A 27,897-nucleotide genomic window follows, 5' to 3' on the forward strand; every position below is an offset into this window, starting at 1 on the left:
CAAGCTACTATGGACTGAAACCTTTAAACTCAAGAATCAAACTAAATGTTTCCTTCCTTTTTTTTTTAAGATTTATTATGTATACAACAGTCTGCCTCCATGTACGCCTGCAAGCCAGAGGAGGGAGCCAGATCTCATTACAGATGGTTGTGAGCCATCCTGTGGTTGCTGGAAATTGAACTCAGGACCTCTGGAAGAGCAGCCAGTACTCTTAACCACTGAGTCATCTTCTCTCCAGCCTCCCAATGTTTCCTTCTTTTAAAGTTGTTTAATCCCAGGCACTTTGTCATTGAGGGAATAATACCTCCATCAGATTGGCTTGTAGGCAAGTCTGTTTTGTTTTGTTGGTTTTTCGAGACAGGGTTTCTTTGTAGCTTTGGAGACTGCCCTGGAACTCCCTTTGTAGACCAGGCTGGCCTCAAACCCACAGAGATCCGCCTGCCTCTGCCTCCCAAGTGCTGGGATTAAAGGCGTGCGCCACCACCGCCCGGCTTGTAGGCATGTCTGTAGGCACATCTTTTTTGAGACAGGGATTCTCTGTGTAGCCCTGGCTGTCCTGGAACTCATTCTATAGACCAGGGTGGCCTCGAACTCAGAGATCTGCCTGCCTCTATATCCCAAGTGCTGGGGTTAAAGGTGTGCACCATCATCACGTGACTTGGGGACATCTTGATTAATGATTGAGAGGGCCTCGCTCTGCTATGGGAAACACCACCCCTGAGAATGTGCTTCTGGTTTATAAAAGAAAAGCATGCTGAGCAAGCCCTGGAGAACAAATCAGCAAACAGCTCTCCTCCATGGCCTCTGCTTCAGCTCCTGGCTCCAGATTCCTGTCTTGATCTCCTGCCCTGACTGCCCTCTATGACAGACTATAAACTCTAAGCTGAGACAAATCCCTTCCTTCCCAAATGCTTTTGGTCATGGTGTTTTATCACTGCAACAGAATGCAAACTAGAAGACCCACTATCAAATATTCAAATATATATAACTCACAAAGCAACCTTTAAAAAAATTTAAAAACCTTTATAGGTATAGGTGTTCTGCCTGCACACCATGTGTGTATAGTGCCCATGGAGACCAGAAGAGGGCCTTGGGTTCTTTAGAACTGGAGTTAGTCCATTGTGAACCACTATGTGTATATTGAGACTTGAACCCAGGCCCTCTGGAAGAGCAATCAATGTTCTCTCTAGCCTTACCAAGTAAACTTTGATTAGAACAAGCCGTTTCATGTGATTTTAGGAGATTGCAACACCTATAGAAACCCTATATTTGCTATGCCTAATTTAGCCAGAGAAAGGAAATACTAAAATTACACAAGCGCTCTAAAGCCGGGCGGTGGTGGCTCACGCCTTTAATCCCAGCACTCGGGAGGCAGAGGCAGGCGGATCTCTGTGAGTTCGAGACCAGCCTGGTCTACAAGAGCTAGTTCCAGGACAGGCTCCAAAACCACAGAGAAACCCTGTCTCGAAAAAACCAAAAAAAAAAAAAAAAAAAAAAACAAAAAAAAAAAAACAAAAAAAAAAACACAAGCGCTCTAAATTAACTGTTATCAACATGTTCAACCAAGTCAAAGAATAATAACACTGTGTTCCTACAAGCACAGTACCTTTTCCAGGAAGGTCTGATAAAAAAAAAAAAAAGTACCTTGTCACCATGGAGATCTTTCTCCAAGCTTTAAAAACACTCTACTTCTTCTATAACTGCCCCCCCCCCAAGACAGGAAGATCAAAATAAAGTTATGCTGTTTCTGGAAACACTCACTGTTAAGTTGTCTCTAAGCAACTGCATGATGAGGGTGCTGTCTTTGTAGGAGTCTTCATTCAGTGTATCAAGCTCTGCGATGGCCTCATCAAAAGCCTGGTAAAGTTAATATTCACAGTGAGCAATACCTTCAGTGACAGAAGCTGGTCATTCTGCAAATACAACTGTGTGCACAGTTACACTGTGTTAGTCACACACTAACTAAGAAGTACTGCCTTAGAATCCTGGTTTAAGATTTTTGTGAGGGCTCCTCACTTAAAATTCCCTCCAACCTGAGGAAGTTCTTTCCTTACTAAAATCCATACTTGCTCTTTTTTTAAAAAAAAAAGAAAGAAAAAAGAATTTGTATAACCTGAAACATGCTGTAAATACTTATAGAAACAGGTATCTTTGTTCTTTCACAAGACACACAGTAGATTAGCAACACTTGACACAATTCTTATAAGAGCTAGCATAACCCTGAGACATTTGGGGGAATACAGATTTCTAGTGCTTCAACTCGGTAGGCACTCCTTTCTAGAATGTGATGCTTCCTCCTAAAGTTACATTTCTTTGACCACTTTGCTTCCATGCTCTTCAGTCAGACATGACAGTGAGAGCATGGTGTTTAAAGGGGGAGGAAGTAGGCACGACAGCAATAAAAAAGAAAACACATTGCAAAAGAAATAGCTTCCCTGAATATCCAAATACTTAAAAATTAATATACTTAGTATCTCAAATACCCTCAGCCAAAGAGGTATAGTTCCCACAGACCTTACCGTTTTAGCCAGTGTGCAGGCAAGCTCTGGATTATTAAGGATCTCATAGTAAAATACAGAAAAGTTAAGGGCCAGACCCAGGCGGATTGGATGTGTAGGCTGCATCTCTTTCTTGCTTATATCAAATGCCTCTTGGTAGGCTCCTTGGGAATTATCTATCGTTTCTGTGAGTTGAAGAAAAAAAAAATAAGACAACAGCAAAAATATCTATCCAATATACAGCATTCTGACAACTTTAACGTATATAGCAGCTGAGTCATTCTCAGTCATCATAGTTCAGTATATTTAAATAAAACCCATCAGGACCAGCAAGATAGTCAGTGGGTAAAGGTGCCTGCCACCAATCTTGACAAGAGTTTGATCCCTGAACACATATGGTAGATGTCCTCTGATCTCCACTTATCCTGTCATGGTTTGAATGTGAAATGTTCTCTAAGACACATGTGTTAAAGATAGGACTGTGAGTTTGTGTGGCTTTTAAGGACTACATCCTGAGGGTGCTGACCAAATCCATGGATCAGTCTTCTGATGGCTGGCATTACTGGAAGGTGACAGAAACTATGAAGTATCCTGAAAAGCTATACAGTGTCTCTAGCTCTCCTAACCCCTTTGCTCCAAGGCTGCACTTAGGTGAGCAGCTCTATTCCATCACATCCTCTCAAGACTGGCCTACTCAGGGTCCACATTAATGGAATCAGTGAACCATGGACTGAAACCATTGAAGTCAAAATAAATCTCTCCTTTAAGCTGTTTGTTCTTAGATATTTGTCATAGTGACAAGTGACTACCCAACCCCACTTCATTTTATATATTCTGCATTTATCCACAGGTCAAATATACTTACGTTTTCGATCATCGCCACATGCTACTTCAGCAAGATACCGGAAATAATCTCCCTTCATCTTCAGATAGAAGACCTTACTCTCTGGATTAGTTGCATTGGCTATTAAATACTTATCCAACAATTCCTAAAAGAAATAAATCAAGCACTAATGAAAAGCCATTCGGTCACAAACAAGAATAGTATATTCCTGACTATTATTGCAATCTAGACCTCAAGTATGTTCTTACAACTGGGTCAAGTTGTTGTACTAGCTTCCCTGGCAGGCCTTGTCCACAGTTTATAGCAAAAAAAAACATAGATACGCCAAATACTGTCATTAGCAAAAGCTTGTCCTTTTAGTAAGCTATTTGCCCAATATTTACTGATACCCACTTATGTGCTATCTACTCGACTAAATACATAAAATCTGAAATAAAATTCATGCTGCCCTCACAAAGTGCTCAGTCAAAAGATGTATGAAGAGATAGCCTCTAGTTAAGAAAGGTGGCAGGTAGGGAGGCATGGGAACAGGCAGGGAGATGGAGGAGAAAAGCAGGTAGAGGAGGGTCAACAAAAACTGACATAAACAACTGATACTTAATAAGCTAATTTTTTCTTTAAAAAAAAAAGTTTAAAGAGGTACCTGGTATGAACGGATAAAACTGCTCTCAGAAACCATGTTACTACATAAAAATGCCAGAACCACAACCAGGATACCTCCCTACAAGCTGTTGGTAAGGTAAACAAACCCCTGTTGCTTCCAAAAATACAAACAATTGCTACTGGAATTGGTTACCATTAGAACTAGAGTAAGAACCTATTGCTGGATAACAATACATGCGCTAGTCGCAGGATGTACTGCGCTAGTCGCAGTATGTACTTGTTAGTTTTTTTGTCAATTGGGAAGAGAGAGCCTCAATTGAGAAAATGCCTCCAACAGACTAGACTGTAGGCAAGTCTGTGGGGGCAATTTTCTTGGTTAATGACAGCTCAGTAGGGCACTGCCATCCCTATGTAGAGTAAGCCAATAAACATAGTGTTCATCCATGGTCTCTGCTTCACTTCCTGCCTTCAGCTTCCTGCCCTGCTTTCTCAGTAATGGAGTGTGACCCTTTCCTCCCCTCGAATGGTTTTGATCAAAGTGTTTTATCAAAGCAACAGAACCAAACTAGCACACAGGACTAGAGCAATCAAACGGGAACAAGGCATAACTGTCTTCCCTGCTTTCCAGTCCTCACAGTACTAGAAGGACTATGAAGGCGGCTGGCGGAGAACTGTTACCCAACAGCATTATTTAGGTTTACTTCCTGCCCGCTATACCACTGGACAGCAGGACAAGAAGTTCCCACCGGAGCTACAGTGCCAAGTCTGCTATGGGGGTAACCAACAGAACCAGTATTCGAAACACCTGTTTAGGATCCAGCTCCACAGAAGGGGAGTCATATCATCTGGTGCCATCTTGTACCTGGGGAAGTCATGGGTCCTAGTGGGAAGGCTACAATTGTTTTGTTAAAAGGACATGATGTGCCTGTCAAACTGTCTTCTAAATAATTACTTTTATCTCCATACAGTAGTATCGCTATCATCCTTGATAGAGAATCAAAACTGGTCAAAGTGCTGAGAATAAGTGAGTTAAATGTTCATCTCTAAACAGGTTATCTACACATCACTCACTCTAAGGCTCAGGGAACATGACAGAGGAGAGAAGACAGTAACCACACAGAGGATAGGGTGAAGTATTGTAAGACACTGTCTTTCAGGCATACAACTGTATTTGGCCCATCAGTATCTTGTGATAAGGAAGAGAGTCATGAGGCCTCATCCTTTTCTAAGGATTTATAAGCAAATTAACAGTAACTGGAGGAGGGGTTCATAAAGCTCCAAGTTCTCTCTAAGGATCTGTAAGTAGTTAATGGATACTTTCTTCAGTGGTGTAGCTACCAGTAATGTACCTAAGCTCTTGTAAGAAACCCTAGTGAAGTTTACTGGGTCATCAAAGAAGACATAAATGCTCTCGGAGGCAGGCGGGGGGATATACCCGAAGAGATGGCTCGGTGGTTAAAAGCATGCATATTGCTCTTGCATAGGACCAGAGTTCAGTTCCCAGCACACAAGCAGTTTAGAACTGTCTGTAACTCTAGCTCCAGGGAGACCCAATGCTTCTGAACTTGAGGGACACCTTTACTCATGTGCGCATAATAATACACAGACAAATAAACACAGTAAGAACTCCCCAACTTAAAAAGAAAGGGAAGCATGGGTGAAAAATGCACTAAGACAAAACAATTTAAAAAAAAAAAGAGGTAATACAAAATGCTTAAGACATCAGATATGAGGAAGAACAATACAGACAGCACTGTGGCTCAGAATGACACATTCAGGATCCTCTGCAGACAAGTGTCTGCCCAAAGAAAGAGAAGTACAGGGTCTGCAGACTAGAGTTAGACATGTATATAGCAATTTGAAAGCAACTTTTATGTCAACTGGATGTAAGCTATTAGCTTATTTGTGTGGGGGGGAGGGTGGCAAACTGACGCACATGCTATGTAGACAGGAGCTCATCTACTAGACCAACCCTCCACTGCTAAGTCTATTTTAAAACATGACTGCATTGTTTATTTACTTACTGATCTATCATTTATTTAGAGACAGTGTTTCCTTATGTACTCTAGCCCTGTTCTAGTGCCCAAGGGATCATAGGTATTATGTCACCATACCTGACTTGGCTATGTCTTTTATATCCCTGGTTTCATATAATGGCATCTTCACTAAAACCAATGACCTTTAATTGTTGGTGCTGACTAAAAATAGTCAAAGTTGAACAATAGCTCATCTCTTCAGACTATCCATTTTACTTGATAGTAAGTAATTTAAAAAATAATTCTCATAAAAATATGTTAACACGTAGTAGATGTTCTCTGGGAATAAAACCAATCAAAAGAAGTCAAAGCCTAGAATAGCATCATGCTAAGAGCTCAGAAAACTGACCAGTTCATCTGCCTCAGTTCAGTTAGAGAAGCTGAGCAAAGACCAGAAGTTCAAGTTTGCATTCTCAATAAAATTTTTTAAAAACCCCATATACTATCTATTAACAAGTTATAAAGTGTTAATTATGATGCAAATTGGAAAGTCTGGAAAAATGCCCCTAACAAAATGCAACCACCACATGAGACAGCTTAATAGAAATAAACAGGAGGAAAAGCATTTAAAAATCTTAAAAAACTAACAAACAAAAACCCTTAACATGGGGCTGTAGAGATGGCCCAATGGTTGAGAGCACTGTTGCTCCTGCAGAGAACTGGGTTCAATTCTTAGCACCCAGATGGCGGTTCATAACCTTCCAATCCAGAGGATCTGATGCCCTTTTCCCACCTCTGTGGTACCAGCCACGCATATGGCACACATATATACATGCAGGCAACCTCCCCACCCCTCCCCCCACATTATGCATACAGTGTTGTCTGCAGGCCAGAAGAGGGCACCAGATCTCATTACAGATGGTTGTAAGCCACCATGTGGTTGCTGGGAATTGAACTCAGGACTTAAGAGCAGCCAGTGATCTTAACCTCTGAGCCATCTCTCTAGCTCCAGAAAATAAATCTTTAAAAAACAAACAAACAAACAAACAACTAGACAGGCATGATGGTATTGTGGTGCACATCTTTAATCCCAGCACTTGGGAAGCAGAGGCAGGCATAGCTCTGTGAGTGTGACTACAGAGCAAGTTCCAGGACAGCCAAGGCTACACAGAGAAACCCTGTCTCGAAAACAAAACCAAGTTTTCCTATTACTAATAGTAACTATTTTGAGAGTCACACTATGGAGCTAATTCTGGTATTGAGCACAGAGTCCTTCTGCCTAAACCTCCAGGGTTAAGGATTATAGGCATGAGCCACCACAACTACTTCCATGCATTATTTTTATTTTAACTCATATAGTAAAGTCTTCAACCAGCAAACTGCAAGATCCTGGGAGGTTTGGAGGACTCCCACTGGGGATCCCTGTCGCACTGGCGGTGTTACTTGACTGAGGGTATAGAAAGCAAATGAGAGCTGTAAGATGTCATTGCACTACTCACAACTACAAGATGGTCTGGTAAGTGAGAACACCCTACACCAATGGTTCTCAACCTTCCGAACGCTGTGACTCTTTTATATAGTTCCTCCTGCTGTGGTGACCCCCAACCATAAAATTATGTCATTGCTACTTCATGACTAATTTTGCTACTGTTATGAGTCATTATAAATTATCTGATATGAAGAACATCTGATATTCGACCCTCCTGGGGGGTTAAGAACCCATAGGTTGAGAACCACTGCTCTAGATCAAAGAAATAAGAGCTTAAGGAAAGGGTGTAAGTAATTTACTCTCAGAAAAACACAATACTACAAAAATTATAAACTAAGAAATAAGTCTGTCAAGAAACAGCACCGGTGCAAACACAGATCAGTAATGTTTTTTTCTTATTCCTTCTAGAAGGAAAAAACAAACCCCACTACTAACTAACTCACATAGGTAGCCCCTTCTGCATATCACAATTTTGCCATCACTTAAACAGTTTTACAAAACAATCCACTTGCCTTCAGTGGTAATGTTCCATAGCACTCATCCAAATAAACTTTATCCTCACTTCCTTCAGAAGTCAGATATACTGCTCTTTAACTACAGAACATATACTTCATACAGAATACAGAACAGGAACCTGAAGAGGAACCTTGAAAAATAAGGAAAATTTAAACAAGGAAATGTTCACACATTTTCCAGTTTCCTGCCACGTCACTAAAATCCACTAATAAACACACCAGTAACAAGTTCAATCTTTAAGATACACTAGAGAATATCTTATTTCTCATTTAATAAAAACAAGAATATGTTGGAAGGTGCAAGCATATCTAAGAGGCATAAGACAAAACAAGTGAGAGGTTTACTTTTAAATAATCATATGGGGGCTGGAGAGATGGCTCAGTGGTTAAGGGAATTGCCTGCTCTTCCAAAGGTCCTGAGTTCAATTCCCAGCAACCACATGGTGGCTCACAACTATCTGTAATGAGGTCTGGTGCCCTCTTCTGGCCTGCAAGCATACATGTAGACAGAATATTGTATACAAAATAAATAAATATTAAAAAATAGTAATAATCATACAGACAGAATAACCATATTATTGAGGAAATATGAGCTTGAGCTTTAGAAATTAGATTATTAGACTGGAGAAAAGGAGCAGAAGAGTACTGGCTACTTTCCCAGAGGGTCTAAATTCAGATCCCACATCAGGGGACTCACAACTGCCTGTAAGTCCAGCTCCAGGAAAACCAATGCCCTCTTCTGGCCTGAGGGCACCCCTCCCGACTCCCAACACATGCCCCATACACCCTGTAACAAAAAGAATAAAATAACGCTGGGCGGTGCCAGCACTCAGGAGGCAGAGGCAGGCAAGGCCAGCCTGGTCTACAAGAGCTAGTTCCAGGACAGGTTCCAAAGCTGCAGAGAAATCTTGTCTCAAAAAACCAAAAGAAGCCAGGTATGGCAGTGCACACCTATAACCCCAGCGCTTGTGAGGCAGAAAGATCAAGAGTTGAATGTCAGCCTTACGTAGACAGCAAGCTCAAAGACAAAATGGCTAAATGAAGCCATCTTAAAGAATAATTTATATTAAAAAAAGAATTAAAAGCTTTCATGGAAATAGAAGCAAATCCCATGAGCTGGATGATCAATCAGCTGACATCACATAGCACACACCAGTCAGAACTCAAACTTCAACTGAACATTTCATCAAATCCTTACTACCTTATATGCCCCAAGGTTAACATTTTTTTCAGAGCCCACACTAAACCCCCACAAAGTACCAATAAAGCAGTAGTCCTCAAAAAAATAGAGTAGTTGTGCCCAGGTTTGATTTATCAGTTTAAGCTTATTATCACAGTATTAATTACTAATAGTATTTCTTTGCACTCTTAGAAGTATTTGGCTTTGTAAGAATACATGATTATCCTGTAGATGAGGCATCAACACTTTTAAGTATTCTGTCTTTGCTGGTGCTGGGGAGTACTGATGAAGGCTCCTTAACCATAAGCAGTCTCCATAGCACCTCAGCTCCCAAGAATTATTTTAGTATTTAAAACTTGCTTCATCACAGAGGTTGGAGAGGACTCCATGGCTAAGAGTGCTTATTGCTCTTGCAGAGGACCCAGATTTGGCTCCTAACACAGACATGGTTCCAGCACAACTATCTGTTACTCCAGGGAACCCAATGCCCTCATTAGACCTCCACAGATACCATACACAAACATGGGGGCAAAACACAAAATTTTTTAAATCTTTAAAAACTTAAAAAAAAAAACTTGTTTCATCAATTCACATTTATACAAAAGGCACTAAAACTTGATACATACCAAAAATTACATTTGACAGTATCTACTACTTATTAGCCATTAAAAACATTTTTATCAAAGATGTGTCAGGTGTACTGGCACCTATAGAGGCCAGAAGAGGGCACCAGAACCCCTAAAGTAGGAGCTATAGTTGGTTGTGATGCTTCTGGCATGGGTGCTGGGAAGCCAACTCCATATCTGAGTAAGAATGATTGTTCTTAAATGCTGAGTCATCTCTTCAGCCCCTAAGAGAAGTTCTTCCAAACAGTAACTGTGACATATATACTAACATCATCTATGCCCCCCAAAATGGACACAACTTTAAAATGCCTACCAGAGCTTTCACTTTAAACTGTCACCTCCTTCCTTTTCTATTAGTTCTTTCAAATAGCCCCCTTTCAGCTAATAAGGCTTTCTTCACTATCTTAACATATAATTGGCAGCTAATACAAACACAGACAAAACAATACAAATATCACTATCTGATCTTTCATAAACAGTGTAACCAGATGTGCAGTCCTAAGAATTACAAAGAATGTAACTTTAACTACCAATTTTTCCAAGTGTCATGAATGACCTCTCCAGTCAAGTGGTAAAGCATGTACAACCCTCTTCATTTTTAAGTAACAGCTGCATATTATGTAACTTTTTTGGTTACTAAAATATTCTAAATTCAATCAAAAATCAAATTTATGCCCTGACAATGCTGAAGCATGCATGGGTAGTCCATATACATGAAGGTTTTGTTCAACTTGTCCATATTGGGTTTCATGGTCTAAGTTGATGAGGATGACTGACCATGTCTCTTCCTCAAGGGACAACAGATCTCATTATAGATGGTTCTGAGCCACCATATTGATGGGGGAGAGTCTTCTGTTTTGTGTTAATTTCATTGGTTAAATAAAGAGACTGCCTTGGCCCTTTAAGAGGACAGAAAATTAGGTAGGTGGAGAAAACAGAACAGAATGCTGGGAGAAATAAGCTGAGTCAGTGAGTCGCCATGATTCTCCCACTCCAGACAGACGCAGGTTAAGATCTTCTCTGGTAAGCCACCTCGGGGGCTACACACATTATTAGAAATGGGCTAGTCCAGGTGCGAGAGTTAGCCGAGAAAAGGCTAGATATAATGGGCCAAGCGGTGTTTAAAAGAATACAGTTTCTGTGTAATTATTTTGGGTAAAGCTAGACGGGTGGCGGGACACAGCCCGCTGTTCATAATACAACACCATATGATTGCTGGAAATTGAACTCAGAACCTTTGGAAGAGCAGCCAGTGCTCTTAATAGCTGAGTCACTGAGCCATCTAAGTATTTCAATGGAATGAATACTGAGCCAATATCTCACCCTAGAGTTTCAAGCAGGCTCAAGTTCCAACAGTTTAATCTTTTCTACAAAATACTTTTAAAAAATCTCTATTATATATGTTAATTCTTAAGTATTAATTTAGAAGAGCTTCTAAATACAAATGTTTTCTTTGTATTTTTCCTTTATAAAATTCAGCACAGTGCCTAACAGGCATACATTTGTTTGTCAAATGAGTATCAGCCATGTCTTGGCAACAGGCTGAAATGGAGCTAACAGAAACAGAGTTAGTTTCACATGCGTTATGTCACTAGAAAGGTACAGTGCTTTTCTGGAACCTGTAAGGGAAAATGATAGTCACCCCATTCTGTTTTCTTCCTCCTCAGGAAATATTTTTTTTTTAAAAAAATCATCTCACAATGGCAGGTCCAATTCAAATCTAACATGTCTTCCTCTATTCTAGTTTTGCATACAAGTACCAATTCCTACTGAATAATGGACAATACATGTGTAATTCAGATAAAATACAGAAGTGAAAAATAGAAATTCTCCCTGCAATTCCTTAGACATCTAGGTCTTCATCAATTTCCCTAAGGCAGCAATTACTACTAGTTTCTTTCATGTTTTTCCAGAGATTCAATGCATTTAGAATCCACTTTTGTTTTTCTCTTCTACACGTTAGTGTCTTTCATACATTACCCTACACCTCAGTCTCTCCACATAGGTAATCCCTCTAAGATAGCTTACTTGGTAGGCAGAGGCAGGAGATTTCTGTAAGTTCAAGTCAGCCTTGTCTACATAGCAAGTCCTAAGAAAGGACTACATAAAGGACTTTGATTCAAAAATAAACACAGAATTCTTAAACTATTAAAATTGGGTAATGGATGCACACATATTAGCATATTATCTTTTATTTTGCATGAGCTTTTGTTCTTTTCCTGACATAAAATAATGTTTAGAATTTGAAAAGAAATGAAGCCAGGAGGAAAGAAGGAGTATGCATTAGTTACTTTTCACCTTTTTTTTTTTAAGTTGGACAGTTGTTTATTATACAGAGAGGAAAGGAGGGAATCCCTTTGCCTAGCTAGCTAAGCCTTTGCACCTTGGGTGGGAGTGAGAAGGTGGTGAGCACAATTCCAGCTTCAGCAGCAAGAAAGGTAAAGTGTTCCCCACTGCAGGCCCCAGAGGTCACCTCTCCAGCCAGTGACTTCTGCAGCTCAGAAATCAACAGACTCGACCACCACAAACACCCTCTCTCCAGACAATCACCAGCAGCAATGTGAACAAAGACCACAGACAGGCAGGCACTTGAAAGCAACATGTGTCATGATGCAGTCAGAAGTCACAGACTGTGCTGACCAGCTCTGAGATGGTGCTGGCTGCCCGCTCATTATTCTCAAGGTCCCCAGATGATGCCAGCACCAGGTAGTCAAGCTAATCTGAGATTTGCTCCAGCCCAAGTCAGTGCAGAAGTCATCCAGCCTCAGGTACTTTTCTAGTTCTGTGATTAGACACTATAACCAAGGCAACTTATAAAAAAGGATTGCTTACAGTTTAAGAAGGTAAGTCCATGTTCATCATGGCATAGTATATGGCAGCAGGCAGTTGGAGAAGTAACTGGGAGCTTACTTCTGTTCCACAAGCAAATGGGGTGGGATGTATATAACTGGGAAAGGTATGGGTTTTGCAAAGCCCACCTCTTCCAACAAAGAATGCCTAATCTTAATGCTTCTCAAATAGTAACACCAACTAGGAACTGAGCATCCAAATATATGAGCCCACGGTGGCCATGCTCCCTCAAATCACAACAGGACACTTGCTTCAGCAGCACATACACTAAAACTATCAAACTATGATACCTATTGCCTAACTGATTACCAGAGTTCATTCAGCAGGTCTGGCTGGTATCCCCATCTTGGGAACCCTGCTGAGGTTGTGCACTTAGTGATCGAGGATAGACAACTTAGTGATAGAGGATAGACATTTGTATCACAGGTTACAGTAACTGTTAACTCCAGTACTAGTTCCTCTAAACAAACTCTTAAGAAAAGGAAACTTGGAGGTTGGGGAGACAAAACTCTTTAGAATAAAAAAGACAAAAACTTTAAAGTTAGATAGAGATAAAAGAAAATTAGCAAAGCAGAAAGCACATTGAAAAAACTACTCAGAACACATTATTTCTTCAGTATTCCAATAAAGACCACCAAAGACTAGCTCTGACTGTTGAAGCATCATTCAGCCTCATGGACTAAACAACTACCAGATTTTGGACCTTTCTAGAGGAAGACAGCCATTGCTGGGGTACCCAGACCACATCTGGTAAGTCAGTGTAATAAATCTCCTTTAATATAAGTTAATTCTATCAGTTCTGGTTTTTTTTAGAGAACCCCGACTAATGCACCAAAATACAGGTGTTCCCTTGCGATAATTGATGGACATGACTGATTAGTGCCCATTCCCCGCCTAATTACTTTTACAGTTCTGTACTTCGGTCCTTTTATCTACAGAACAGTTACTGACAATCTACCTCACAAATGTTGGTAAAGATTAAATGAGTTAATAAAACACTACCTGGTACTCAGTCTTTAATGCACCGACAGCCCTATCCAAAAGGCTAACTGTCTCCTAGTTAAGGCATCTACATCAGCCACTGGGACTTTCAATTCTAATTTTACTGTTTTGAGACAGACTAACAAATGTTCTCAAACTGATTATGTAGCCAGGAATGACTCTGAACATCTGGCACTTCTGTTTCTACCTATCAAGCACTGAGACTAGAGGTGTTAGCCACCACAGCCGGTTTACATGATGCCAGGGACCAAATCCTAGGCTGCGCACATGTTAGACGAGCACTCTATCAACTGAGCTACAGCTATAATTCATTTCCTAAAATTCTACTTTCCAAATCTCACCTACCATTTCCTCCTATTTCTGATTGGAGAGCACTCAGCTGACTTATCCAGAAGGCTGGTATCATTCCAAAGCTTCCTTTGGTTTTTATCCCCTGCCTTCCCCTGAAGCCCCAGAAGTAATTTTCTCCAGAAAGTGAAGACTGCACTTAGAAACCTCAGACAAGGAAGCATAAGTAGATCATGGTAACACCTATTTTCTCTCTCTTAGCTATACATCAAACTGGAAGATTTAATTTGTCTAGATTTTATTTATGTATGCATGTAAAATAGGGATATGTGTATGCATACAGTAAATTCTTAAGAACCTAAGACTTGCTGGGTATACCCTTTAATCACAGCACTCGGGAGGCAGAGGCAGGAGGATGTTTGAGTCCAAGACCAGCCTGGTCTACAGAGTTAGTTCCAGGACAGTCAGGGATATACAGAGAAACCCCTGTCTCAAAAAACAAACAACAATTACAAAAAGAATCTAAGACTTAAATACAACTAAGCAAATAAATTAAACAGATTAACAATATAGATGAGTCTTTCAGAACAGTGGGAATCATGGAGAGAGAACAGGGACAGAAACTAAAAGAAGAAGCCCCAATAGTCCACAGTGAAGCATAATCACTGTACAAAACAAATCTGTCCTAGCTGTGAAGATGATGGCCTTAAAAACATTGTAGAAGCCACCCAGTTCCCATTGTTCTAATGCCAGTTACTAAACAACTTCCTCATTATAACTGGATCCAGCAAGTTATCTGCCTCCTCACTGAGAATACACTGGCCATGTCAGCCAGCAACAGTATTTCTGGCTACTACTCCATGTAAATGAGTAGAACAACTTCCTTAGTCACAAGCACCTGACCACTGATCTACGCTTGAAAGATGTCTCCTCCTAGATATGCCTGCGCTTCTAAGGCTAAAGGCAACATCACATGTTGCATTAAACAGATCCCTCCAATTTCATCTACGGGAAAACACTCCCCACCCCAACCTTCAGTGTATCTGTCTGTAGTGCATCATCACACGGGTTGAGTACCCTGACACAAGTTTCTACAAGATTTAATATGTCATAAACAGAAATAAATATATTTCCAGACATATATCTATAATTATAATACTTATTTCTACTAACCACCTACCCAACCTCCTTGGCATCCAGGCTTATCACACCACTTTCCATTAGTGTGAACTCGTGTAATTCACCCCTCTAGCAAAGCCTTATCCTAAGGTTAAAAGGATCAATACCTGAAAATGTGTTTATTAAAATTCACAAAGGTCTAAAACATTCGTTAATGCCTTTCTGGGGACAAGGGGATTGATATCAGTTTGTATAGGGATTGAATTCTAACACTAACAACTATCAGCAGCTAGAATGGTTGCTAAATGAGTGCTGTGAATGAATGAGAGCTGCTGTCACAATGTCAGAGACTTAACATACTACTCAGGTCCAACAAAGCATGCACTACCACAGCTACAGTAAAAATAACAATAAACCAGCAGCCCACGCAGTCAACTGGCTACTTTTTATGATCAAAAGAGTTAAAATCCAAAAGACCAACAGACAAAAGGGGGGGGGGGGGGGAAGCAACAGCATATAAAAACAAAAAAAATGTCCTTTCCCCAAAGATCTCAATTTCAAATCTCTAAATCCTTTTTCCTGGTCCATAAAACCTCCAGCCACCACTAACACAGGCAAAGTTAGACTAGGATTGGTATCAGGATCTGCTTTGGCACAGAGATGCCTCATAGAGAATAGGACTACTTTTCTATGAACATAGTGTACTCCCCTCCACACACCCACACACACCCACACCCAAGATGCTCAAGTGCAAAAAGGTTCAGCCAGTCTCTGCTTCAATGACCAAGTGGTATGACTACAGCAGTGTGAAGATGCACGACAGGGTGCGGTCTCTGACAAGGAGGCAATGAAACAAAGATGTGCAAACAAAGATGCTCTTGTCTCTTCAAAGCAGCTGCACCAATTCTAGATACTATCAGAAAACAATTCCTGTCTGACTTTTGTTGTACTCTCATGCTGAGAGCTGAGGACCTAGTAACTGTAACTGCCATGTAAAATGTTACACTGTCTCAAGATGTCAAAGATATACAGGAAAAATATCCTCTCTATTTGTCAACATGTAAAATGTTGGCTATTGTAAGGCCAACATTTCTGGTTTGTAATGGAAAACAAATACACACCAGCGCCTATACTTTCCCTTTCCCTTCCAGCAGCAGAATTTCAAGGGAAAGGATACATGGTGATACATAATGGTAAGCTAAAAGTTTTCCTAAAGGAGGCAGGGGAAGATCTTAGTTGAATCCTAAATAATCAAAGTAGATGGACACTCTGATACCTAATACAAAGGAAGTTCAATAACAAATAGGTCAAAATCGCTTGGTTAGATTAGTAAATACAGGTCAAGTCCAAGTTCTGCTACACTCTAGAAGACTACTACAGACAGGAAAGGGCTTGTACTAGTAAGGACACCAAGTACTTTCATTTAGCTTGTCTTCTGTTATGTCTAAGATGAATTAAAGCACTGTGAGGTATAATCTGCACTACGTTATAAATGTTATCTATGGCTATCCATTATCTGTGTAGTTATATTACATGTACTCTTTAAAGCCATATCTATCGCCTCTATCTCAGGGCACCCAATGAAAAGGCACATTAGCTGCTGAGAACTAGTAAACTATAAGGCGCACAACTCACACTGAACACTAATATCACCCTACAGAAGTTCCTTCCTTGATGGAGGAAGGTCATTGGCTAATAAAGGAACTGCCTTGGCCCATTTTATTGGTTAGAAGATAGGTTGGAGGTGTAGACAGGACAGAATGCTGGGAGGAAGAGGAAGAGAGGTGAGACTACACAGCTCTCTCTCGGGAGCAGGCGCCTGAGAGAGACGCCATGCCCCGCTCCCTGGATGAAGCTCCGACCCAGGATGGACATAGGCTAGAATCTTCCTGGTAAGCGCACCTTGGGGTGCCATACACAGATGATTAGAAATAGGCTAAATTAATATGTGAGAATTAGCCTAGAAGAGAATGGGCCAAGCAGTGATTAAATGAATACAGTTTGTGTATTGTTATTTTGGGCATAAGCTAGCCGAGCAGGCGGCAGGGGTGCTGGGAATGCAGCCCTGCCGCCCCTATTACTACACTTCCTTCCTGCCTTTCCGTGTTTATCCCGGTCTACTCTAGCATCACTACTCTCATTTCCCAACAACTTTGCTTGTTTTAGGATTTAGGTAGAATTATATGTTATATTTCTTTTCATGAAAATTTTCACTTGGCAATTTTTCAAATAGTCTACTTTTTATTGCAAGAAGTATTCCATGACTAATATGCTGCTGTTTATTATCCATTTTTCCTAATAGATTGTTTGCATTTACTCTTAGAATAAATTTGTACACACTCTCTCTCATACATATAAACTTTCTTTTGTTTTTCAATCTCTCTGTCATAGCCCTGACAGTCCTAGGACTCACTCTGTATACCAGAACTCACAGAGATCTGCCCACCTCTGTCTCCCGAATTCTGGAACCAAACAAAGGCATGCGCTGCCACTACCACCCTGATTTTTAAAAGATTTTTATAAATTTGTGCCATTGACTTTATGAACATCACTAAGGTGTTAAGGAAGTATAATTTACAAGATGTAAAGAGAAGAAAACTTATTTCATCCATTGCCATTTTTATTCTAGTCTATAGGTTGGTTAAATTATTTTTGAAAGTGTTTATATATACAATATATTTTTTAAAAAGGCAAAATGGTAAATAACACTTAGAGTGAGCTGCATGTAAGAGTATACTGAGTGCCGGGCAGCGGAGGCATACACCTTTAATCCCAGCACTCAAGAGGCAGAAATGGGGGATCTCTGTGAGTTTGAGGCCAGCCTGGTCTACAAGAGCTAGTTCCAGGAGAGCCAGGGCTATTACACAGAAAAACCCTATCTCAAAGCCCCTACCCCCACCCCCAAAAGAGTATCACTGAAATAATGCAATGAAAACAGACATTAGCTTTTTGATTTTGGCAGAATTCTTGATTTTATTCTCCTAAATGTTTTCAATTGTTCTACAATAAAAAAAAAAAGGTGTGAGTAGGAGGCTGAGGTAGGACGACCATCTAGTGTACATAAAACCCTGGGTTTGATTCCCAGCACCATATAAAAGTAGGTATGACTGCATGTCTGCAATTCTAGCAGTACAGAGTTGAAGGCCAAAGGTTTATAAACTGAAGGTCACTCCTTTAAAAAAGGTAGATTCATATTACTCTCCCAACTCCCAGATGTAGCATTTTTCAAAAGGGGAGTAGTAGTACAGAATGTACCCAGTGGTAGAGCACTTGACTGGCAAGCACTACAAAACATCAGTTAACAAAAAGGAATTGTGCCCATATGCCCAGTGAAGAGCAGCATATGGGCTAGTTTTGGGAAAGGGATGCTCAGTTAGTAGAGTGCTTGCCTCAGGTGCATTAAGTCCTAGGTTCATCCCCACATCTTCTGCTGGTACATGCCTGTGCCTGTAACCCCAACACTTGGAAGATGGGAGCAGAAGTCCAAGGTCATTCTCAGCTACACAAGTTTGAGGCTAGTTTAGCTATACGAAAACCCTCTCTCAAATATAAAAGTTCTCTCTGTTTTTTTGAGACAGGGTTTCTCTGTAGCTTTGGGGCCTAACCTGGAACTCTCTTTGTAGACCAAGCTGGTCTCAAACTCAGAGATCTGCCTGCCTCCCACTCCCCAGTGTTGGGATTAAAGGTGTGCGCTACCACCACCTGGCTATAAAAGCTCTCTCACTACCATGTAGCTCTGATGCCACACTATTCAGATTCATTAAGAAATAAAACAGCAAGTTGATGAACATTCTCAATTCATTTTATTAATTAAAGGAAGGGGCCGGATATGACAAGCATATTAGTTGTCATATATTATAAAGGGCTAACCAGTGAAATCTTTAAAAGACTTACCCCTATAGGTGGAGTTTTTTTGTTAGAACCAAGATCCAGCTCTGTTCCACCAGTTGATTCCCAAATAACCAGAGACTATTTATTAATTATAAATGTTCGGCCAAAAATTTAGGCTTGTTACGAGCTAACTCTTACAATTTAAACTAACCCATTTATATTAATCTACATTCTGCCATGTGGCCTTAACTTTCATCTTGCACATCCTTTTTCCTCTCCTTGTCTGGATGGGGACTCCTCTTACTCAGTCTGCCTTCTTACCAGTGTCCTTCATCTGGTTCTCCTGTCTAACCTTATCCTGCCCAGGTATTAGCCAGCCAGCTTCCTTATTAAACCAATCATAGTGACATATGTTCACACAGTGTAAAAGAATATCCTATATACCCCAGCCCAGGCTGTGGCACAAACCTTTAATCCCAGCACTCAGGAGGCAGAGGCAGGTGGATCTGAGTTTGAGGCCAGCCAGATCTACATAATGTGTTCTAGGACAGCCAGACCTATACAGAGAAACCCTGTCTGGAAAAAGAAAGAGAGAGAGAGAGACCTTGCCCCAATACATGATTATACTTTAAAAAGTAGGCATTACCATTAACCTGAAAGAGGCACAAGATGTAATAATGCAGATTCTCCATCAGACTGTCTCAGCCATCTGTTTAACTGCGCTCTAAACTCAGAACGTGGTGACTATACTCCTCTGCTCCTACCAGCACTTTCCCCCAGTCTGTGGCACTCTGACACTCTCCATTGCTCCAGAGTGGCCATTCTGACTGGATATACAAGTTTACTGAGATGTAGAGTTTGGGACTAGGCAAGTTTGAGTGGCTTCCTTAAACTAGCTGTGTGTTTTTATTTTTTAGTTAATTAGAATAAAGTGATTTCATTAAATAATAAAGCAAAAACACTTCTCTGTACTAAGAGGAAATGACCATTCTCAGCCTTTGCTGACAATGTAAACTCATGTCTGCCCAAAGGGATGATTTACAAGTTTCATTTCTAGGACACTATAAGCAAATCACAGCATAAAGCACACAAAAGATATATTCTTCTCCATGTTGTTTAAAATAGAGAAAAACTGTTTAAAACCTAAACATTAAATGGAACATTCATAAATTATGGAACATCTAAAGACACAGGGTTTAAACGTGAGCAACAGTTTTTACAAAGGTGATGGGGACCCTGTAGCACGCACACTTCTGTCTTCCCGCTGAGACTGAAGTAAAGAGCTTCTGCCTCTGTGACAAGCTTATTAAAAAGCAGACCGCAGGACTTTAATCAAAATGGCTTTTGAAAGAATCTGATAAGTAAGTTTCTTATGGTAATTGCCAGCAGTTGTGTACTTTATTATATTTATCCTCTATCCACAATATAGCACACACATGCATGCACACACACGGGGTGAGGGCTAAGGGGGGGGTGGCACGCTCTTTATTTCTCTCACTTCCAAGTTTTGACAACCAAAAATGTCTCCAGATGTTGCCAAAAGTCCCCACATGTAGAAATATGGGCACGGAGAGGATAAACACCCTGGTTGAGAAACACTAATCTCATTTACACTAACAACATTCCATTCCATTTTACTTTCTTTTCCCATTGCTGCGACAGAACCCAGGGCCCTCCCTGTACATGCTAAGCAAGCACATACAGTGATATATCTAGTCCTCACCAGTCACTCTTCAGTAAAAACAAAAACCTACAAAATGCTCGACATTAGTAACTTACATAACTCAAGGACAAAATACCAAAAGTCAAGACTAAAATTTTGTCATATCCTGTATATTAAATAAGAAGCTGTCGGTAATATACGTTTAAGTCATTTTGTCTAAAGGTCGATCTTCTTCCTTCAAAGTTCTGTGTGTTAACAGTAAAATGCCCCCATTTCCCAACACAGAAGGTCACAAAGGTCTACAATCAGCTCCCATGTATTTAGGAACTACTGCTTCATTTCATATGGAGGCACACAGCTTGGGTTCAGGTTTTTGGTCTACCTTTTACTCACTTTGTGATCTTGACCAAGTTGCTAATTTCCTTATACTTCAGTTTTCAACTTTGAAGTATTCACTAGCAGCTTAACTTGTAAATCTACCAACTGTTAGCAGTAAAGAGTGAGAGTGCTTGCCTAGCATCCAAGAGACCCTAGGTCCAATCCTCAGTATTTAGGAGACACACAGACACACACCCAAGATACTTAAATTGGACAAGATCAGAAAATATAAAAAAAGAATTTCTGGGAAGTACAGCATACATTTGAGAGGTAGTGGCAGCACCATCAACAGTTCAAGAACAACCTCAGCTACACTATCTCCCCCTTCTACCCTTACACCCCAAAGGTCCACTAATGCAGCTATTTCACCCACAAACCTCTAACAGAGGACACCATCCCCAATTTACAGATTAAGAAGCACTGCTAGGCCGGGCGGTGGTGGCGCACGCCTTTAATCCCAGCACTCGGGAGGCAGAGGCAGGCGGATCTCTGTGAGTTCGAGACCAGCCTGGTCTACAAGAGCTAGTTCCAGGACAGGCTCCAAAACCACAGAGAAACCCTGTCTCGAAAAACCAAAAAAAAAAAAAAAAAAAAAAAAAAAAAAAGCACTGCTAGGTCAGTGCTCACCAAACAAGGCAACCAAGGAACAGTGACTTAAAAACTGCCAATTCCAAACTGGGAAACGGTTGGGCACACCTTTAACCCCAGCACTCAGGAGTGGAGATCTCTGAATCTGAGGTCAGTTTGGTCTATACAGTAAGTTCCAGAGCAGCCAGAGCTACACAAAGAAACTGTATCAAAAGGAGAGGGGGGGGGGTGTTTTTTGCCACCTTCCATTCCAGAGCCCATACTTTTCCTATTATACACAGAAAATTGCATTAAGATTAAGATATGTGATTGCTAATGATCAAGAATCAAAATAATGACCAGCATGAGCTATATTTTCATTAGAAGAGGTTAATTCAGAACATAACTAAACTTAAGATTATAACTGAAATAAGGCTTACAGCTACTACAAGATCAGTTTTCCACTGTCTATATTTTTATTTTGTGAGATTTTCTTTTGCCCTCATTTGAAACAGTAGAGGTTTAGTTACACAGCTTTTGATTGAGATCCTCCTGCCTCTGCCTCCTGAATACTAGGACTAAGTGCATTCACTTCCCACTCAATGTACATGTTTTTTTTTTCTTTCTTCTTTTTTAAAGAACAGGGTTTCTCCGTGTGGTCCTGGCTGTCCTGAACTTGCTCTATGGACATGCTGCCTCCGAGGGCTGGGACTAAAGGTGTGTGCCACCACATGATTCTTTCTTTCTTTTTTTTTTTTTAGACTGGCTCTTGCTGCTCCCCAAGCTGGCTTCACTCTCAAACCTGCTCCAACCTCCCAAATGGCTCAGATTACAGGCACATTATCCCTGTACTTGCCTCTGGCTCTTGTTTTTATTCCTTTTTGAGACAGGGTGTCACAAAAGTCAGGCAGGCCTCAAACTCACAATATAGAGGTTAATTCTGACCTCTGCTCCTTCTACCTACCACCCTAGCTGACTCATATTTTTAAAAAGATCAGAGTACTGACAGTAGGACTTCAAACTGCCCCTGCATTATGCTGCAACTGGCCTACTCAAAGACTAGAAGAGAGGGTACTACAGCTCTAAAGACAAAGACTAACCTGCATACACCTCAAGTGGCTCTTAGTCGAAGGCTTGTAAATGATAAATTTTGTTCCTAGTCTCAGAGGGGACACTTTATGAAACCATCTGATTTCTTTGGTCTGCTCCTACTTCATATCAAGTTCTAAACTGCTCCCAAAGTCTTATTTAACCTATTTAACCACTGCTTGACTTTTCACTTCGCTCCTATCAGCATTCAGGTCATTAATAACTTTTGGACCACTTCTTCAAAGACATTACACCAGTCACTAGATTTCCACCATTTTATTCATCTTTGATGACATGTGCTACAATTATTTTAGCGGTTGTCTTTAGTTACTTTACTGTAATAAGACACCATGACCAAGACAACTTATAAAAGAAAGTGTTTATTTGAGGCTAACAGTTTCTGAGGGTTAGAGTAAGCCATCATGGTGGAGAGCGCACACAGCAAGCAGGCATGATGCTGGAATAGTGGCTGAGTGCTTACATCTTGATCCACAAGTACTAGACAGAAAGAGCTGACTGGAACTGACAGTCCCAGAGACACACCTAATCCTTTCCAAACAGTTCCACCAACTGGGGACCAAGCGTTCAAATGCATGAGACTGTGGGGGCCATTCTCATTCAAACCACCAGAGGTGAGAGTTAAAGCAGAAGTGGAAGGGCAAGAATCAACTATGGATAGGCCCCAATTACTAGAACTGAAAGACACTTTAAAAATTTAGACCAACCACCTCCTCTACATGGATTACACTGACAAGTGACCTGGCAAAACCTTTGACTTTAAAACTGCCATTAGGAGTCTGATTTGAACCATTTTGGTCTGCTTCTCTTCACAGTATTTATTGGGACTCTAATCTTTTTACATGGAATGTCAGTTTAGGAACCTTGAAAACAATGACTACCAAAGGCTGTTCATCTACATTCTGGATAAACAGTCAAAATTATCCACCCCCAATCCATTCGGAAAGGGAGTCAATGATATTTTGGATCAAAACACAAGCTGATTCTTAAACCAAATGAATCTCAAATTTCCCCTCTGTATCAATTTCTCCTTCCTAGTCCCCTCCTCAATACATACTGTGTTCATGTTTAGTTTACTGTTTTCATGTTCAGAAACTAGGTTTCCCTCTTCCTCCTCTTCACTGACTCCTTACTAAATTACTAATTACAAATAAAAACGTTTAGACCTATGACTATAATTATGAATCTATCATTCATCAGATTCTTGTTGACTAGTTTATCACCTTCTGTGTGTTCAGATTATAATATTTATTGTACTATAAAACACCATTATAAATATCTACAGTGGCTGGAGATACAGTTCATGGTGGCAGAGCACTTGCCTAACATTTGCAAGGCCATGAGTTCAATCCCCAGTACCATAAAAAGAAAACCCAAAACCTCCATCTAGGTTCTCCCTTTGATCTGTCCTTACCAACTATGGTTCCTACCAACAGATGAACCTCTAGTCACACAGAAAGCCTCCTGTCTGTCCCATGCCCCATTGTCCTGGAAGAATGACAGCCCGCTTCCAACACTGTCCATTCACCCTCACATCTACTGTCTCTCTCCGTGAGTCTGTTTCCTTCTAACTACACTGCCTTTTGTTCATAAGCACCTTATAGATATTGGCTTATATGATCTATATTTCCCAAAATTATAAATTACTGCAGGGCAAATAAATAAATAAAATCAATGGTTCTCAGCTTTGTTCTTCCCTGCATTATTTCTTAACCTTTCACTGTACAGCAAGCTCTTCAGTACACTTGCCACCTGAAGACATGTTTCCCCAGGATCCTCTTTTCAAAGTTAGTCAACAAGGCAAAATTCAGCTAAAGACAGTATATTAACTTTAGTTTGTGCATTGCTGTCTCAGATTAGTCTAACCTTCCTCTGTCTCATGCAAGAAAAAGTGCTGTCCTAATTTCAAGAATTCTCTCTTCCTAAAAAGATACACATGAGAGGGCTATGGTAAGTGTCTGGCCACTCTCTCAAACCACACCATCGAAAACAGGAAAACTCCCACATTCATGCTACCTTAAAAACCCAAGTTTCTGGGGCTGGAGAAATGGTTCAGTGGCTAAGAGCACTTGCTGTTCTTCAAGACGACCTCAGTCAAGTTCCTGGCACCCAAGCAGTGGCTAAAAACTAACTCCAGTTTCAGAGGATAAGACCCCTGGCCATTTCCCTCAGGCCGTTGGACAAAGCATCCTCATGGGTGGTACGCATGCATACATGCAGGCAGAACACACACACATACAAAATCTTAAAATAGAATTGTAAGAGCTGCAAGATAGAATACATTTTCCCTTGGTTCAGAATTAAACTGCTAGAGAACATGAAAAAACCTGGCAATCCTGAACTGTATGGGTAAATAAACCACAAAGTGGTAGGTAACAACAGCCATCAATACATGCTACTAATGTCTGCCATTTTTATCCAAGTTGGCAGCTCTCTTAAATATAAAAAACAAACAAACAAACAAAAAAAAAAAAACAACAGTCCGGGAGTTGGGCCTCCCTCTATGTGAACAGGGACTTAAGAGCACTTACATGTTAATACAACAAAACCTGGCTTGTCTTCATAAAGCGGCAGAGCTTTCGGCACTGTACCATGCACTGCCTCTACCATCTGCACCTATCTATCAAGATTTCATTCCGATAATCTCTCGGAAATAGAAGTTCTAGGTTCCAGGGGTTTGATGTGATGAAGGAAAGGCTGGGAGGAAAGGGAAATTTTTTTCTTCTCTTAAGAAAAATCACCAACCTTACATGCTTGCCTTTCAAAGGCACCCGAACACAGTATTGATGGAGCGGTTGGGGCGCCTCTTCTAAAGGTGGCATGTGGAGGGCGCACCCGGGCGCTACTGCACTGATCACCACTGCATGTGAACGAGCACACGTCTCACAGAAATAACTGCAGCACGAAACTAGCTGACACCCCACGATACACTACGACTTACTTCATTGATTAAAGGGTCTGTGCAATGACCAAGCTTTGCAAACCCCTGCTCCCTCTAATAAGGACCTCACAACAGCTAAGGACCGGATAGTTCAAAACCTGGAAGGCTTTCCTTGCCAATCCCATCAGAAATGATTTCATCTCTACACACCCGGGCTAAGTGAGGCAACAAAGAGGGAAAAACGCTACTAAATAATGAAACTGACCAGGACATTGTGTTCTTTTAGATTTGTCTGTAGCCTTTTCATTTAGTGAACTTCCGTCTACACACACACACACACACACACACACACACACACACACCTTTAGCAGGGAACGTCTCAACATATTCTCACCTGAAAAGATGAAGCTATATTTAGTTTCCCATTCCTAAATCCGGGGGAGGGGGGAATATACTAGTATCTCTATGTTAAAAGCCCCCATGCCTTCCCCCTATGATGTGAAGCCCCGAAAGTGACCTGTCTCCTGGCACAAGGTTAAATAGATCTCTTCCAGTTTTGTGCAAGTCCTATACGGATGTTCCCAAGTTTCTGTAACCCAGAGCCTGGGAGATCTGCTCACCCTTGGGGAAGCTCGGAGACAAGGGACGAAGGCAGCCCAGGGGTTCATCCCACCAACTCGCCACCCCACCACCGGCCGCTCGCCATCAAGAACCCCACACAAAAGGGTCTCGGCTCCCGCCGCCCTACTCTCCTCCCACCCCTCACCCAGCGGCCGCCGCCGACCCACGACTCACCAGGACCGTGGTGCAGATGGACCTCAGCTCCGACTCCACTTTCTCCCGATAGTCCTTGATCAGCTGCAACTTCTTGTCGGAGGTGTCGGTCTTCTGCTCGATGCTCGAAATGACCCTCCAGGCGGACCGGCGGCCCCCGACCACGTTCTTGTAGGCCACCGACAGCAGGTTGCGCTCCTCGTTGGACAGCTCGGCGCCCTGCTCCGTCACGGCTTTCATGCAGGTGGCCATGTCGTCGTAGCGCTCGGCCTGCTCGGCCAGCTTGGCCTTCTGGATCAGCTCGGTCTTCTCCATGGCGAAGCGAGGGCGAGAGCCGAGCCGGATCCGGAGTCCTCCTGATAGAGCCGCCAGGGGCGGGGCGGAGCGGGGCGGCGCCGGAGAGGAAAAAAAAAAGAGCGAGGGGAGAGAGCACGTCAGACAATGCGGCCGGACGCCCGCTTTGTCTCGGCGCACGAGGCCGCGTCTTCGAGCCTCCCGCGGGGCCGCCGCCTTCCGCGCACGCCCTCCAGCCCGCCCGCCGCGCCACCCCGAGGCCGGAGCGCGGGCCCCTTCTGGCCCAAGATGGAAGCGGCCGTTGGCGCCGCACCTTCCCGCCCCGGCCCGTCCCTCGGGCGCGCGGTGGCTTAGCAGCCCCGAGGACCGTACCCCGCCACCCCAGCCCCGATCCCTTGCGGCGGCGGCGGCGGCGGCGGCTCCTCGGCGGCGCCCGTACTCACCTTCTAGTCTCCGCGGCCGCGACGCGAGTCCCACCACTTTGATCTGCTTTGGGCTTTAGCCGAGGACCCTCCCGTCTCAGCCTAGCGCGGAGCCGACGAGCACGCCGCCGGCCAATAGCGTTCCGCACTTCCCCAGGGAGTCCCGCCTCCATTCCCTTGGCTGACCAATGAGAAGCGAGCGCGCGGAAGGGGGCGCATGGGGGCGGGGCGGGAAGCGAAGCGGAGGCTCGGAGGGTGGGTCGGCTCGGGTAGGTTCGGTTGGCCCGCAGGCTGCGGCTTCGGCCACGGGGTTTCCTCCAATTAGATCCAGGGTGAATGGACGTCACTGTTGCCATGGCGATGCCTTTACCAACTCCCCTCATCCTCCCCGCCAGCCCGGCACTCCTGGGTGCGGCACGAGACCCGGAGGTGCGTTCGACCTCCCCGGCTGCGGCCGCGTGTCCTGCTGCAGCGACCACTGCAGATGGGGCGTTGCAGCTCACTGGCCACAGCGGCTTGCGGCTGGACTTCACAGGGTGACATAATTGGCCGTTTGGTTGCACAAGCGCCTTTCTTTCTTCCACCTTCCTATTCTTGACAAAGGTTTGGAACCCCAGACGCTAACATGCAGCCTTTATGACTTTCCTATTCCGACTCCAAATTAGAGATAACCCCATCCCCATTAGAAAAGATTTGGTTCCCAGAGAAAGTGGCTTAATACGAGTTTTTCTCGCAGGCACCCTAGAGCCTGGAATTCCCTTGTGGAAAGGTAGACGTAGGAGATCCGGGCAGGTCCGCGTGGCAGAGTCAGTTAAAAAAAAAAAAAAATGGAAAATGACATTAAGCACGATTTGGAGAAACAGCTATGACTACCTGCTTCCCGAAGCATTTTTTTTTTTAAATCCTTTCCTACTTCTCCAGGTTACTGTCTAAATACACACACACACACACACACACACACACACACAAGCAAGTGTACAAGGTTTCGAT

General features: G+C 42.2%; 1 protein-coding gene across 1 annotated transcript in view; it reads right to left on the reverse strand.

The window, feature by feature from the left end:
* The window catches only part of LOC121438922 (14-3-3 protein theta), a 30,417-nt gene extending 3,358 nt beyond the window's left edge, over positions 1-27,059 (reverse strand). The window contains exons 1-5 of the mRNA XM_041639424.1: positions 26,929-27,059; positions 26,213-26,547; positions 3,364-3,487; positions 2,520-2,683; positions 1,762-1,857 (exon numbers count right to left, since the gene is read on the reverse strand). Of these exons, the coding sequence (XP_041495358.1) occupies positions 1,762-1,857; positions 2,520-2,683; positions 3,364-3,487; positions 26,213-26,506 (678 nt within the window). The 5' untranslated portion in view covers positions 26,507-26,547; positions 26,929-27,059. The remainder of the gene's footprint in view (positions 1-1,761; positions 1,858-2,519; positions 2,684-3,363; positions 3,488-26,212; positions 26,548-26,928) is intronic.
* Between the last annotated feature and the right edge of the window lie 838 nt (positions 27,060-27,897).

The sequence above is a fragment of the Microtus oregoni genome, unplaced genomic scaffold (assembly GCF_018167655.1).
Source record: "Microtus oregoni isolate MIOR12 unplaced genomic scaffold, Mior012 000058F_ref0000040, whole genome shotgun sequence".
Classification (NCBI taxonomy): domain Eukaryota; kingdom Metazoa; phylum Chordata; class Mammalia; order Rodentia; family Cricetidae; genus Microtus; species Microtus oregoni.